Here is a 14,554-nt window from a genome sequence, read left to right as displayed (position 1 = left end):
TATGACCCAAGAATACTATTCTGGCCTTTTTTTTAAAATCACGATTAACTGCTAAGAACCCAACACTCCAGCCAGACTCTGTTTTTCCAGCTTCAATGATTTTCATTTACTATTCCCTCCACCTAAATCTACCAGAGCTGGGCTTTGCACAACTATGAACGTGCTATTCACATAGACCATGAGGAGGCTGGTACCTTCCAGAGCTGTAAGATTTGGTGGTTTCATTGAAAATTCCAGGTCAGATGTCTCCTCTTTCATGACACTTCCCTTGGGCACTCCATGTAGAAGTAATTTATCCTATCTCTGACAGCCTAGACTCTTCCAGGACACATTATGTCATAAGTTTATTGCAGATGTTTGCATATATCTGGTCCCTTTTGCTATATGCTTAAAGTGCACCCCAAAACCATGTTTAAAACTCATTTATATGCTCCCAAGCCTATTTATTGGACATATCCTGAATAATTTCAACGAGCACCATATTTTCCACACGTTTCACATATTTAAGAAAAAATTGTTATGATTCTTTTGAAATCACTAAAAGTTTGGGCATCTGTTCTGGTTAGTCAAACACCAGATGATAAAATGTTTATAAAACTCAAAAAGCAACAAAGTAATCAAGGAAAATTGATTCCATAATGCACAAAGAAAGGAGAGTCATCCAAGGTCAGGGGACTTTTACCAAAGCACTGTGAGCATATAAAGAAAAATGAAGGAAAGACAAGGTAATTACCAGCAGGAAATGGACAAGTGACAACTGGGTAGAAGTATGAGAAGATGCAAGAGGCCAAAGGAAGGGAAAGAGGCACAGTGCAGGCCAGACAGAGCTGGAATGCACAAGGGTTGCGCTAAGCAGAGAAAGAAAGGCCTCCAGTGGAGAATGCCTCAGGCAGAGGACACCAGCGCCTCAACAGAGGAAATCAAATGATCCAGAGGCTGCCCCATTGGAAGATGGGAGCATTTCCCAGCTTCTATCATTTAGAGATCAACTTGTACTACTTTGAAACTGGATCTCAAAGTACCCAGGCCTTGGAGCCACAAATTAATAAGAAATCTGCTCCTCAGATGTGAACAGGAGTGGATCTGACTTGGCCATGTAGAGTCACGTCTCAGAAACCCAGACCTAAAAGTTAATGGCAAATATCGAAGGAGAAAGGCAATAAACCCATAAAGTACTTGATTTCTTTCTTTTATTTGAGATAGGGTCTTGCTCTGTTGCCCAGGCTGGAGTGCAGTGGCACAAACACGGCTCACTGCAGCCTTGATCTCCTGGGCTCAAGTGATCCTCCCACAGCTAGGACCATGTGTGTGCCACGGAGCCCAGCTATAATTTCTTTAATATTAATTTTATGCCCCTGTTTCCCACCTCAGTGAAAAGCATTCAGTGTCCTTTAAAAATTTCCTAACCAAATAAGCAAACAGGATTATTTTAAGTGCCAAAGGAGAAACCTGCCGTCTTGAAAAAAAATTTTTTTCCAGAAAAGAAATTTGATGATTTTTTAAAAATCTTTCCTCTCCTGAGTTTTTAATAATAAATACCAGCTCTTCTTCAAAGATTACCAAACATAATCATTTTCATTAAAAATGGGAAAAATCTGGTGCCAAAGCATATTTAATGTTCACAGAACACAGTCGATTGCCAGGCTAAGTCTCTACCACAAGGACACAGGATGAAAATGCCCGCGTCTGGCATAGACTCAGGAGCTTCTAGACCAGAGCAACAGCTTGGATTTGGTTTCTAGATCAAATAAAACCAGGGATGGGAAAGGAAACGGGATCAATTCTTCTGCTTCAAGACTGAGCTGAAGCCAAGTGCAAGCTGACGTGGCTAACTGCACTGGAAATGAGGGTGTGGAAACAGCAGACAGGCTTTATTTACCCGTAAGTCATCCCCGCAGTAAAGCAAACAAGGGGCTCTCGGAACTGAAGTCAGACCAGGTCACTACTTGCCTTTAAGTTTGTGATTGTTGTTTTGCTTTTCTCCATCTGAATAATGAACTTGGCCTCCAAGTCCTTTTCCCTGAAACATAAATAATTCAGGACTGGTTAGAAGAGAAACAATTATTAAAAACAAAACTAAACTAAGCCCATTTGTTTTATCTACTTTTTACATATAGGAGTTTATTTTTAAATGGCATGTGAGGCGCCACCCCGATACCACTCCTCCCAAATCCTAATATAAACATGAAGACTTGCAAAATGATGCCTCCATCAACCATTATGAGTGATACACAACATGTGTTAAAACCTGAAAGAATTTCCAACTCTAAGCCAAAAGAAGAGTGAATGAAGTAACAGACACCACAAAGGGCTAAGACTCACCGAAAAAGGCAGCCCCACTCACCTTGTTACAAAGAGAAAGACACCTTAGCTCTATACAAGATTAAAACCAAAAAAATAAATAAATAAATAACTGGAGTGGTTATAAGCAGGTGCTGCTTCCTGAGCAGACAGGGCACTGTTCCGTACAGATCCCTAGAATAAATGACCATACATTTACCCAACGGAGTGTGACGCCACTGAACAAGGAATGAGGAAGACATCAATATACCATTACGGCATGGTCACTGGGATACACTGTTCAGTGGAGATAAAAGATGGAGAAAAAGGTATGTAGAAAGATACAAATTATATTTAAAAACCTATGTATTTTTCAAAAGGCTACCTAGGAGAAAAAGGGAAATTGAGAATAAAGATTTGGGATGGACAAGGAAAGTGAACAAGGATAGAAGCTAGATTTCTGCAAATATACTTTGATCTGAAGGTCATCTTTAGAATGATAATTCATGCAAAAATAAAACAAAAATTAAAAAAATAAATAACGCCAGGCACAATGGCTCACGCCTATAATCCCAGCACTTTGGGAGGCAGAGAAGAACAGATCATGAGGTCATGAGTTTAAGACCAGTCTGGCCAATATGGTAAAACCCCATCTCTACTAAAAAATATAAAATATAAGCAAAATTAGCTGGGCGTGGTGGCACACGCCTGTTGTCTCAGTTACTCTGGAGGCTGAGGCAGGAGAATTGCTTGAACCCCGGAGGCAGAGTTTGCAGTGAGCCGAGATCTGTGCCACTGCACTCCAGCCTGGGTGACAGAGTGAGACTCCATCTTAAAAATAAATAAATAAATAAACAAACAAATAAATAACAAGCTAAAATTCAAAAGTAAGTTGAAGCAAATGAATCTAGTTGTGTACCACAAAGTGACATACTACTTCAATTATGACTCTATAGAGGAATTTGACTGTATATTGTAATGGGATACATCCTAAAAGAAAAATAACTACAAAGAAATCTTAAACCATATATTGGGTGGTAACGTAAGTGTCATTATTCTGAGATTTCTGTCTGTGTACTGTGGGACATTACAGGAGTAATTAATTATGCTGGTGCCCCAGAGAACCAAGGTTTTTGAAGTGGTTGAACAAGATACAAACACAAGTTTGATGAGGTTAAGCAAAAATTGTCGTCCTGGCCGGATGTGGTGGCTCACGCCTGTAATCCCAGCGCTTTGGGAGGCTGAGGCAAGCGAATCACAAGGTCAAGTGATCGAGACCATCCTGGCCAACTTGGTGAAACCCCATCTCTACTAAAAATACAAAAATTAGCTGGAAGTGGTGGCATGCACCTGTATTCCCAGCTACTTGGGAGGCTGAGCAGGAGAATCGCTTAAACCCAGGAGAGAGAGGTTGCCCTGAGCGCCAAGATCACACCACTGCACTCCAGCCTGGTGACAGAGAGTGACTCCGTCTCAAAAGAAAAAAAACAACAACAAACTGTAGTCCTGAATCTAACCGGAAGGAGTAGCAGAAACTTCACCTTTCACCTGAAATTAAACAAACAAGAACAAAAAACTCCCTTGCTTTGTCCACTGAAAAGTCCTAGAATCTTAGGCTCAAATTATAGCCTATAAATGCCATTTTCCACTAAAATAAGTCAGAGTTCCTTGAAGAAGTGACTTAATTCAAATACTGAACCATCTCCTCACACAATAAAGCAGGAACGCTAACACAGGTCACTAGGGCTGTGGCGGGCACTTTGTAACACAGCTCCCATTGATCACCTGGCACTCACACTCTGGCATGCGCCATCCCTGACCTTGAGTGGGGGCTGGACCTAGTGAGTCACTTATAATGACTAGAACACAAACACACCCAAGTGATGGTCTGTCACTTCCCAGGCGGGCTTTCAAGACTGTGACTTCCGTCTTGCTGGCTCTTTCTCTTGTGCCTTCTTTCTTAGAGCCCTGGCAGTGAGAAAAGCCAGGGACCACAGAGTTAGGACCCCTGTGGACAGAGCCAGCCAGCAGGAAACAGGGGCCTGCCAGCAGCACGCCAGACAGCCCCAAGCCCACACTGGGACACGATGATGGGAGATGATGACTGGGCAGCCGGCTGGCACCCTGACTGCAGCCCTAGGGGAGAGCCCGAGTCACCGGACCCAGCTAAACCCCACCCAGATTCCTGACTCACAGAAACTCTAAGATAATACATGCTGTGTTTATTTTGTTGTTGTTTGGTTTTTGTGAGACAGGGTTTTGCTCCTGTCACCCAGGCTGGAGTGCAGTGGTGTGATCTCAGCTCACTGCAACCTCCACCTCCTAGGCTCAAGCGATTCTCCTGCCTTAACCTCCCAAGTGGCTGTGACTACAGTCACACGCCACTGTGCCTGTCTATTTTTGTATTTTTTGTAGAGATGAGGTTTGGCTGTGTTGTTCAGGCTGGTCTCAAACTCCTGAGATCAAGCAATCCACCCACCTCAGCCTCCCAAAGTGCTGGGATTACAGGTGTGAGCCACCATGCTTGGTCAATACATTATTGTTTTAAGCCCCTACATTTTGGAGTAATTTGTTACATACTAAGAAAAAACTAATACAAAGACCCTGTCAAAAGGACTCAGGAACCAACTTGCATACATTCCTGCTGCCCAAAGCCGAGAAATCTGGACAGCAAAAAGATAAAAAACCAACTGAAATACATAGAATATATTTAAGCACATAAAACTCATAACTTAAAAATAAAAACCTAATGGTCCCCTCTGAAGGATCAAAGGATCTGTCTCATTATTTTGAAAACTGTTAAGTAAACAGAAAGAATCAAGCATTTATCTTGCATTTCCAAAACTATCTGTACTTCAATTAATCAAATAACAGTAAAAGAAAGTTTCTCTTTTAGAGATATTCCAGCTAAATAAATAAAGAAGAAATGATAGAATTAAAATATCATTTTGTCACCGCTGGTGAATTAATGGCTCTAGGGAGGGACCACCAATGGTTACCAGGCCAGCCACTGTGAGAAAACCAGGTATGAGGTGCATTCTACCTGAAGTACCAACGCCCCTCGCCCCAGGGTTCCTGTTCTGCCCTGGCTGGGAAGGCCTGGCTCTGACCTAGAGCTGCTCTGTAGGGAACCAGCAGGAATGACAAGTGTAAGTGAGAACTCGCTAACATCCTCAGGCAGGGGAATCGGCAAAGTCTAGCCTGTGGGAAAGCGGCAGGGTAAACGACCCAGCATATTCCAAATGATGACAAATTGCAAAGAATATAAAGACAGAAGGGAATGCTAAAGCCAAAAAAGACATTAAAGACATATCAACCAACTGGATCCCAATTCAAACAGAAAAAACACTTTAAAAATAATAACATTTTGGGAGGCTGAGGCAGGTGGATCACCTGAAGTCAGGGTTCAAGACCAGCCGGGACAACATGGTGAAAGCCCGTCTCTACTAAAAATACAAAAAAAGCAGCCGAGCGTGGTGGCAGGCACCTATAATCCCAATTACTTAGGAGACTGAGGCAGGAGAATCGGTTGAACCCAGGAGGCGGAGGTTGTAATGAGCCAAGATGGCACCATTGCACTCCAGCCTGGGTGACGAAAGCAAAATTCCATCTCAAAAAATATATATAATTATTATGTAGGGAAATGTTAGCACTGACCAGATATTTGATGATATCAAGGAATTATTACTAATACTAAAGGTGTCATAATAGTATTACGACAAAGAAAAAGCTTTTAGAAATACATATTGAAATATTTACAAATCAAATAAATTGCCTGGGATTTGCTTTAAAATAATCCAGGTAGGGGGAAACCAGCTAAGGGGTAACATCCTGGCCAGCTCAGATGAACAGAGGCAGAATAAATATCAGTTGTGAACAATTAAACCCAAAAAGCATTTGCAGTAAACACCATGTGGAAACTACAGTGGATTCCCAGGGCCAAGTTTAACATTTCCAAGCCTGAAAAGTGCTTCCACTCCAACCCACCAGGAGTGGGGCAATTCCAACGTGGAGCCAAAAGTAACAACTTGCTTCAGGAGCACCCCATGTTCATGTGGCTATAAAACAAATACTTCACAAAATTCAACCTTTCCCACAGCATTCAACTACCAAAGCACGTCCTGCTCAACAAGAGAACAAAACCCCTGGATTTATTTACATCACCGACAGTCACGTCTCGAGTCCTCCCATTCCCACGGCAGGTCATTCTCAATCACTAACCTAATGTACCTAGAGCTTTCATCTTGAAACCACTATTATCAACGAATACCTCTCATGAACACAAAATTATCTAGTTACCTAGAAACATTAGAAGTGATTGTGGTAATGCTCACATTTACTTGTCAATTCTTGCCTACAAAACGAAGTAACGTGGCTCATACCATGCCCACCACTCCTGGAAGCCACCGTAATTCCCCGTCTCAGAACTTTACACCTTTGGAACAGCTAAATTTAAAGGGCCCTCCACATGATCATGTATTCTAACCTGCAGGTATTAGGGCAGTACATTCCTAGTTTTAAATTAACATTCATTTAGGAGCACTGGGAGCAATACTGACTGAAAGACTGTTATGCAATATGAGTTTTTATTAGCCACTTCCAACATGAAAACTGGAGATGCAGGTAGGTTTCAAAGGTTTCACAACCTCCCTGAAATCCTATGCACTAGGGTGAGTGGGTGGGAAGGGAGGTCAGGGGCAGGAGGCAGGTTCACTATTCTGAGGGTCAACAGCTTTCCTCAGTTTCTCAAAGAGCTCTGTCACCCCAAAAGACAGAAATCCAGGCTCTGACCCTTAATACTCAAAATATGCTCCAGGAACCAACATCAGCGGCTCCTGGGAAACTTGACAGAAATGAGGGTTCTCAGGCCCCACCTCAAACCTGCTGAATAGGAACCAGCATTTTAACAAGAACTGTAAGTGATTCTGATCAACATTAAAATATAAAAAGTTTGGGAGGCTGAGGCGGGAGAATCGCTTGAACCCCGGAGGTAGAGGTTGTGAACTGAGATCGTGTCATTGCACTCCAGCCGGGCAACAAGAATGAAACTCTGTCTCAAAAAATAATAAAATAAAATGTAAAAAGCACTGTTCTGACATTGTACTTAATATGACATAGTACTAGATGGGTCTTAGGTTTACACTTACGAAATAAACTCCACAATATTACCTACTTCTTACACTGGGAAACTCACTAACCTTTGTTCTTTGATTTTTAGGTTTTATTTTTAAAATCACATGACAGAATATGGACAGATATACCATAAGTCAGCTAACACTGTTTCTGTTCTATGCTCTTAAGTTGTACAATGGCTTCTGACTAAGAGCAATAAATGTCTGACATAATCTGATGTAAGCTGTCATCTGAATGCCATGACACCCAGATTCCCTCATTCTTACCCTGCCAAACTATGAGTGAGTTTATAGCCTTTCTATTCCCAGACTGTGTTTCCCAATGTCGATCTAAGGCTATAGCCAATAGTTTAAAGTCATACAAAAAAAAATTAGAGGTCATCAAAATTGAGATGGAGGCCATATATTTCAGAAAAGAAATTTCACAAATAATTTCCTAGCTTGTTTTCTTCTTTAAGCATAAAAATTGAAACAGTTAAAAAAAAAAAAAAAAAAAAAAAAAGATGTGGCCAGGCACAGTGGCTCACGCCTGTAATCCTAACACTTTGTGAAGCCCAGTTGGGTAGATCACAAATCAGGAGTTTAAGACCAGCCTGGACAACATGGCGAAACCCCATCTCTATAAAAATATAAAAATTAGCTGGGTATGGTGGCAAGCACTGAGGATTCCAGCTACTTGAGAGGCTGAAGCAGGAGAATCACTTGAACCTGGGAGACAGAGGTTGCAGCAAGCTGAGATCACACCACTTCACCCCAGCCTAGATGAAAGAACAACTATGTCTCAAAAAAAAAAAAAAAAAGACGTATATCTTTAATCTAAAATTAATTTTAATATTTATAACAAAGATGCTGGCTAGAGTTTTAGCCATAAAGAGCAAATCTCTTCCTAATTCCTGAAAGCACTTATGGAAAAGCTAATATATTTTTTACTGTGGAGTTGAGTTCCCTGTACATTCTGGATATGAGTTCACTATCAAATAAGTAGCTTACAAAAATTTTCTCCTATTCAACAGGTTGTCTCTTCACTCTGTTTTTTTTCCTGTGTGAATGTTTTTTAGTTTAACTTAGCCCCTTCTGTCTATTTCTGGTTTTGTTGCCTGTGCTTCCAAAGTCTCACTCAGAAAGTCTTTGTCTAGAACTACGTCCTGAAGAGCTTGCCCTATGTTCTCTTCCAGTAGTTTTGTCATTTCAGGTCTTACATTAAAGAAAGACTTTAATCCATCTGGAGTTGACTTTTGTATATAGTGAGAGATGGGGGTCATGTTTCTTTCTTCTGGGCATTCTTACCCAGTTTTCTCAGCATTGGGAAGAGAGCCACAATGTATATTCTTGGTGGCTTTGCTGAAAGTCAGTTGAAAATATGTGGATTTCTGGGTTCTCTGTTCCACTCCATTGGTCCATGTGTCTATTTTCACATAATACCAATACCATGCTGCTTCGGTTACTACAGATTTTAATACATTTAAAGTCAGGTAGTATCATGCCTTCAGCTTTGTTTTTGCTTAGGGTTGCTGTGGCTATCCAGGCTCTTTTTTGCTTCCACACAAATTTTATAACTTTTTTTTCTATTTCTCCGAAAAATGATATTGGTATTTTGATAGGGATTGCACTGAAACTGTAAATTGCTCTGAGCAGTATGGTCATTTTAACAATATTAATTCTTCTGATCCATGAGCATGGGATGTCTTTCCATCTGTTTGTGTCCTCCTCAATTTCTTTCATCAGTGTTTTGCAGTTTTCCTTGAAGAGATCTTTTACCTCCTTGGTTAAATTTATTCCTAAATATTTTTCTTTGGTAGCTACGGTAAATAGCTACCACCTTCTTCATTTCTTTCTCAGCTATTATCATTATTGGCATATAGAAATGCTATATCCTGCAACTTTACTGAATTCGTTCCACAGTTCTAACAGTTTTTAGGTGAGGTCTTCGGTTTCTCCAAATATAAGATCATGTCATCTAAAAAGAAAAACAAATTGACCTCCTCGTTTCCAATTTAGATGCGATGTATTTCTGCCTCTTGCCTGATTGCTCTGACTAGGACTCACGGTACTATGTTCCATAGGAGTGGTGAAAGGAGGCTTGCTTCTCTTCTTCCAGGTCTAATAGAAAAGAATTTCATCTTTTCCCCATTCACTACTATGTTAGCTGTGGGTTTGTCATAGTCTTTATTATTCTGAAAACTAATCCCATTAAAAATGGATTCGAAATGAAGAGACATTTCTCAAAAGCAAACATACAAATATCAACAGATGTATGAAAAAATGCTCAATATCACTAATCATCAGGGAAATGCAAATCAAAACCACAACGATATATCATTTTATCCCAGTTAGAATGGCTATTAAAAAGACAATTAACAGATGCTGGCAAGCATGTGGAGAAAAGAGAACTCTTATACACTGTTGGTGGAAATCTAGATTAGTACTATGGAAAATAGAATGGAGATTTCTTTAAAAATTAAAAAGAACTACCATACAATCCAGCAATCTGACTACTGGATATTTATCCAAAGGAAAAGAAATCAATGCCTCAAAGGCATACCTGTGCTCCCATGGTTACTAAAGCACTATTCACAATAGCAGAGACAAGGAATCATCCTAAGTGTCCAGCAATGGATGAATGGATCAAGTATATGTACACAATGGAATACCGCTGAGCCATAAAGAAGAATGAAGTCATGTCATTTGCAGCAACGTGGACAGAACTAGGGGTCAGGATGTTTAGTAAAATAAGCCAGGCACAGAAAGACAAATATCACAAGCTCTCACTCATATCTGAGATATTAAAAATTTGATCATAGGGAGGTAGAGAGTGGAATGATGGCTATCACAGACTGGAATGAGTGTATGGAGGTGGGGGGAATGAAGAGAAGCTGATTAACGGGTACAAACATACAGTTAGATGGAAAATAGTAAGTTCTAATGCCTGCAAGCAAAGCAGGCTGACTATAGTTAACAACAGTATATTGCAGTTTTCAGAATAGCTAGAAAAGTGGACCTGAAATGTACCCAACACACAGAAATGATGCTCCGGTGATGGATACCCCAAATACTTTGACTTGATCATTATATATGCTAATACACATACCCCATAAATATGTACACAAATATAAAATCTGTCAAAAAAAATGTTTAGGAAAAGCAAAATCAGTGTGATCTCTATGATGGTTGGAGCTATTAAGTGTTGAAACTAATTCTTTGGTACATATCTTCCTTTGCAGATTCTGGGAGAACTGTCAAACTTCCAAAGATTTCAAAGATGAAAGAAAGGAAGAAGGTAGGCTCCAGTACTTCCTTCCTATCCTCACCCTGCTGACCAACCCTGCTCAGACCCCTTCATCTACTGGAGACCCTGGCTTCTGCTCTTGGCCTTCACCCCTAGGGGCTTTAACTGTCATAGGTGACTTCAGAGTCCATGTGACACTCCATCAAACAACCTTACCCCAGCCCCCCTACCCAACATTCAGTTACCTAGTCCCATCCGATCTACCACCTGTTGAACTGGACCAGATCTCCCTACTTTGTAGGCTCTGTCCCAGGTCAGGCTACTCTGACCCCTAGTCTCTTTGTCTCCAGCCTCATCCTCTCTCACACACACTCCATTCTCTGCTGCCAGAGAGGGGCTTCCATAATACACACCTAACCACAAGGATCCCTGCTTTAAACTCCTTCAGTGACTTCCCAGAGGCTGCAGGATAAAGTCCAACTCTCAGTGCTACTATACAAAGTCCTTCATGATCTGACCCTAACTGACATTTCTATTCCAGCACTATATCCTGCCCCATCCTCTTCCCATGGCCAACTCTAAATTCAGCTCAGACTTCATCCCTCTAAATTCAGCTCAGACTTCATATCCTCTGTAGTCTTTGCCAAGTCCTCTACCCTATCCCCTAGTTAGATGGCAATCCTGCTTGTCTCACCCACCACATTGTGGACTTTTGAAGGGTAAGGACTCTGCCTGTCTGAGTTTATATTCCCAGCCTCTGGCACAGTGCCAGCAACTTTGAGGGGCTCCTAAAATGGTTGTTAAATGTGATGAACTTTCTGAAATAGTAAATAAATGTACTCTTTTTTTGTTTAAGATGGGGTTTCACCATGTTGGCCAGGCTGGTCTCGAACTCCTGACCTCAAATGATCCACCCACCTCTGCCTCCCAAAGTGCTGGGATTACAGGCATGAGCCACCACACCTGGCCCCCTGGTGTACTCTTTACCACACCCATCCTCTACCCACCTGGTCTCCCTACTTGCCCCCTACATTCTTGGTTCCTGCCTTCCCACATAGTATAGTATCTTCCCACTTCCCACTCACATGTTCTTTTTCTCTTTTTTGAGATAGGGTATGGCTCTGTAACCAGGCCAAAGTACGGTGGCAAAATCTCAGCTTACTGCAACCTCTGCCTCCTGGACTCAAGCAATTCTTGTGCATTAGCCTCCCACGTAGCTGGGACTACAGATGTGCACCACTATGCCTAGCTAATTTTTGTATTTTTAGTAGAGACAGGGTTTCCCCATGTTGGCCAAGGTGGTCTCGAACTCCTGGCCTCAAGTGATCCACCCACCTTAGCCTCCCAAAGTGCTGGGATTACAGGCGTGAGCCACCCTGCCCAGCCCTATCAATATTTTCAAGTAAGGCTTGTCTTGGGTCCAGTTTGACTCACCTCCCCCTGATAAACCTTTAGAAACAATACCCCTCATACACCTACCTAGTTCATCTCACCTGCATGGCTTTATTCCTGCTGATGTCATCTCTCCAATTAGTCCAGAAAAGCCCAGCCTCCTTCACATCCACACTCTGAGTCCACTAAGCACAAGGACACCACCCACAATCAGCACTGAGTGCTTTGTCTCCTAATTCTTCAGCTGAAAACTACAACGCCAGGCATTGAGACTTACCCAGCCTCTCAGGTCAATTTCCTCTGACATTTAAGAAACACAGCAAATAAATCTTGACATTTTTCTTATATTGTGGAAAATAAATAACCCTAAGATATTGCTTGACATTAATTTGCTAACAGGGAAAAATGAACTATGTCTCTCCCTGGCCACTTTGGTGAACTGAATTTCTCAACCGAAAAGCCAATTATGGGCCCTTCATATAAATAAGTAATTTATCTGAAAGGTCTGGAAAGTAGATGATAAGATGCTACAAATGAACCGCTGGAGTACACATACTTAGTTACAGATCAATGTGGAGGGAGGAGGACGAAAGGAAAAGATTTAAAATACCCTACCAGAAAAAGAGATAAATTATGTCAGCTCTCAGATACGAGAGTTAGAAGAACATTTTTTTTAAAAAATCCTATTGATACAGTTTGTGCATTTGTCCCCACACAAATCTCATGATGAATTGTAATCCCCAATACTGGAGGTGTAGCCCGGTGGGAGGTGACTGGATCACAGGGGTGGATTTCTCATGACTGGTTCAGCACCATCCCCTTGGTGCTGTCCTTGCAGTGAATGAGTTCTTGTGCGATCTGGCTGCTTAAAAGTATGTGACACCCCCCACCACCTGGTCTCACTCTTGCTCCCATTCTCATTATGTCATGTGGCTGCTCCCAATTTATCTTCAGTCATGAGTAAAAGCTCCCTGAAGCCTCCTGAGAAGCAGATGCCACTATGATTCCTATACAGCCTACACAGGAACCAATGCAAATGATGAGCCAATGAAACCTCTTGTCTTATAAATTACCCACTGGCAGGTATTTCTTTAGTGCAACGCAAGAATGGCCCAACACGAAAAACTGGTAGCAAGGAGTAGGGCACTGCTAGAGATACCTGAAAAGAACTGGGTAAGAGGCAGAGGTTGGAAGAATCTGGAGAGCTCAGAAGATAAGAAGATGAGGAAAAGTTTGGAACTTCCTAGAGACTGGTTAAATGGTTCTGACCAAAATGCTGATGGTGACACAAACAGTGAAAGCCAGGCTGCCGAGGTCTCAGATGGAAATCAGGAAGTTAACAGGAACGGAAGCAAAGGTCATCCTTGTTATGCCTCAGCAAAGAACTTGTTTGCATTGTGTCCATGCCCTAGAGATCTGTGGGAGTTTAAACTTAAGAGTGAAGACCTAGGGATCTGGTGGAGAAAATTTCTAAGCAGTGAAGTGTTCAAGAGGTGACCTGCCTGGCTCTAACAGCCTGTGCTGATGCAAGAAAAAAAGAAACAAGCTGCAAGTTATATTTATTTTATTGTATTGTATTTTTTTGTGACAGAGTTTTGCTCTTTTTGCCCAGGCTGGAGTGCAATTGTGCAATCTCGGCTCACAGCAACCTCCGCCTCCCCAGTTTAAGCAATTCTCCTGCTTCAGGCTCCCGAGTAGCTGTGATTACAGGTGCGCCACCATGCCCTGTTAATTTTGTATTTTTAGTAGAGACAGGGTTTCACCATGTTGGCCAAGCTGGCCTCAAACTCCTGACCTGAGGTGATCTACCTGCTTTGGCCTCCCAAAGTGTTGGGATTATAGGGGTGAGCCACTGCGCCCAGCTGGAACTTATATTTAAAGGAGAGCATGAAAGTTTGGAAAATTTACAGCCTGGCCCAGTGACAGAGAAAAGAGAAAAAGCTTTTTTGAAAGAGGAATTAAAGCAGGCTGTGGACCAACCACTTGCTAGAAATATTTGCATAACTAAAAGAGAGACAAGCTTAATATCCAAGACAATGGGGAAAAAACCTGGAAGGCATTTCAGAGAGGCCTTTGAGGTGGTCTCTCCCATCACTGGCCCTTAGGCAGCCCCTCCCATCACAGGCCCAGAGGGCTAGGAGAGAAGAATGGATTTGTGAACCAGGCCCAGAGCCCAGCTGCCTTGTGCAGCCTCCAGACACTGCTCCCCCTGCATCCCAGCTGCTCTGGCTTCAGTCTGGGCTCAAAGGGCACCAAACACAGTTCAGGCTACTGCTTCAGAAGGTGCAAGCAGTAAACCTTGTGCCTGCAGGTCTCACATGGTGTTAAGTCTGCAGATGCACAGAACGCAAAAGTGTAAGATGCTTGGGAGTCCCTGCCTAGATTTTGGAGGATGTATGAAAAAGCCTGGGTGTCCAGGCAGAAGCTTGAGGCAGGGGCAGAACTTCCACAGAAAACTCTACCAGGGTAGTGCCAAAGGAAAACGTAAGGTTGGAGCCCCACAGAGTCCCTACTGCGGCACTGG

At 42.1% G+C, this 14,554-nt stretch overlaps 1 protein-coding gene across 7 annotated transcripts in view; it reads right to left on the bottom strand.

Annotated features, from left to right (window-relative positions):
* Positions 1 to 14,554, bottom strand: part of KIF16B (kinesin family member 16B) — a 314,783-nt gene that overhangs the window by 264,199 nt on the left and 36,030 nt on the right. For 6 of the 7 annotated variants that reach the window (XM_039479728.2, XM_074406213.1, XM_074406210.1 and 3 more), the window contains exon 2: positions 1,951 to 2,020. In XM_039479728.2, the coding sequence (XP_039335662.1) occupies positions 1,951 to 2,020 (70 nt within the window). Of the gene's footprint in view, positions 1 to 1,879; positions 2,021 to 14,554 lie in introns of those variants that run through there. The other variant, XM_074406212.1, reaches the window with a different exon arrangement.

This window comes from Saimiri boliviensis, chromosome 9 (assembly GCF_048565385.1).
Source record: "Saimiri boliviensis isolate mSaiBol1 chromosome 9, mSaiBol1.pri, whole genome shotgun sequence".
NCBI lineage: Eukaryota > Metazoa > Chordata > Mammalia > Primates > Cebidae > Saimiri > Saimiri boliviensis.
Note: the sequence above shows the minus strand (reverse complement) of the source record. Positions and strands in the feature narration are given on the sequence as shown.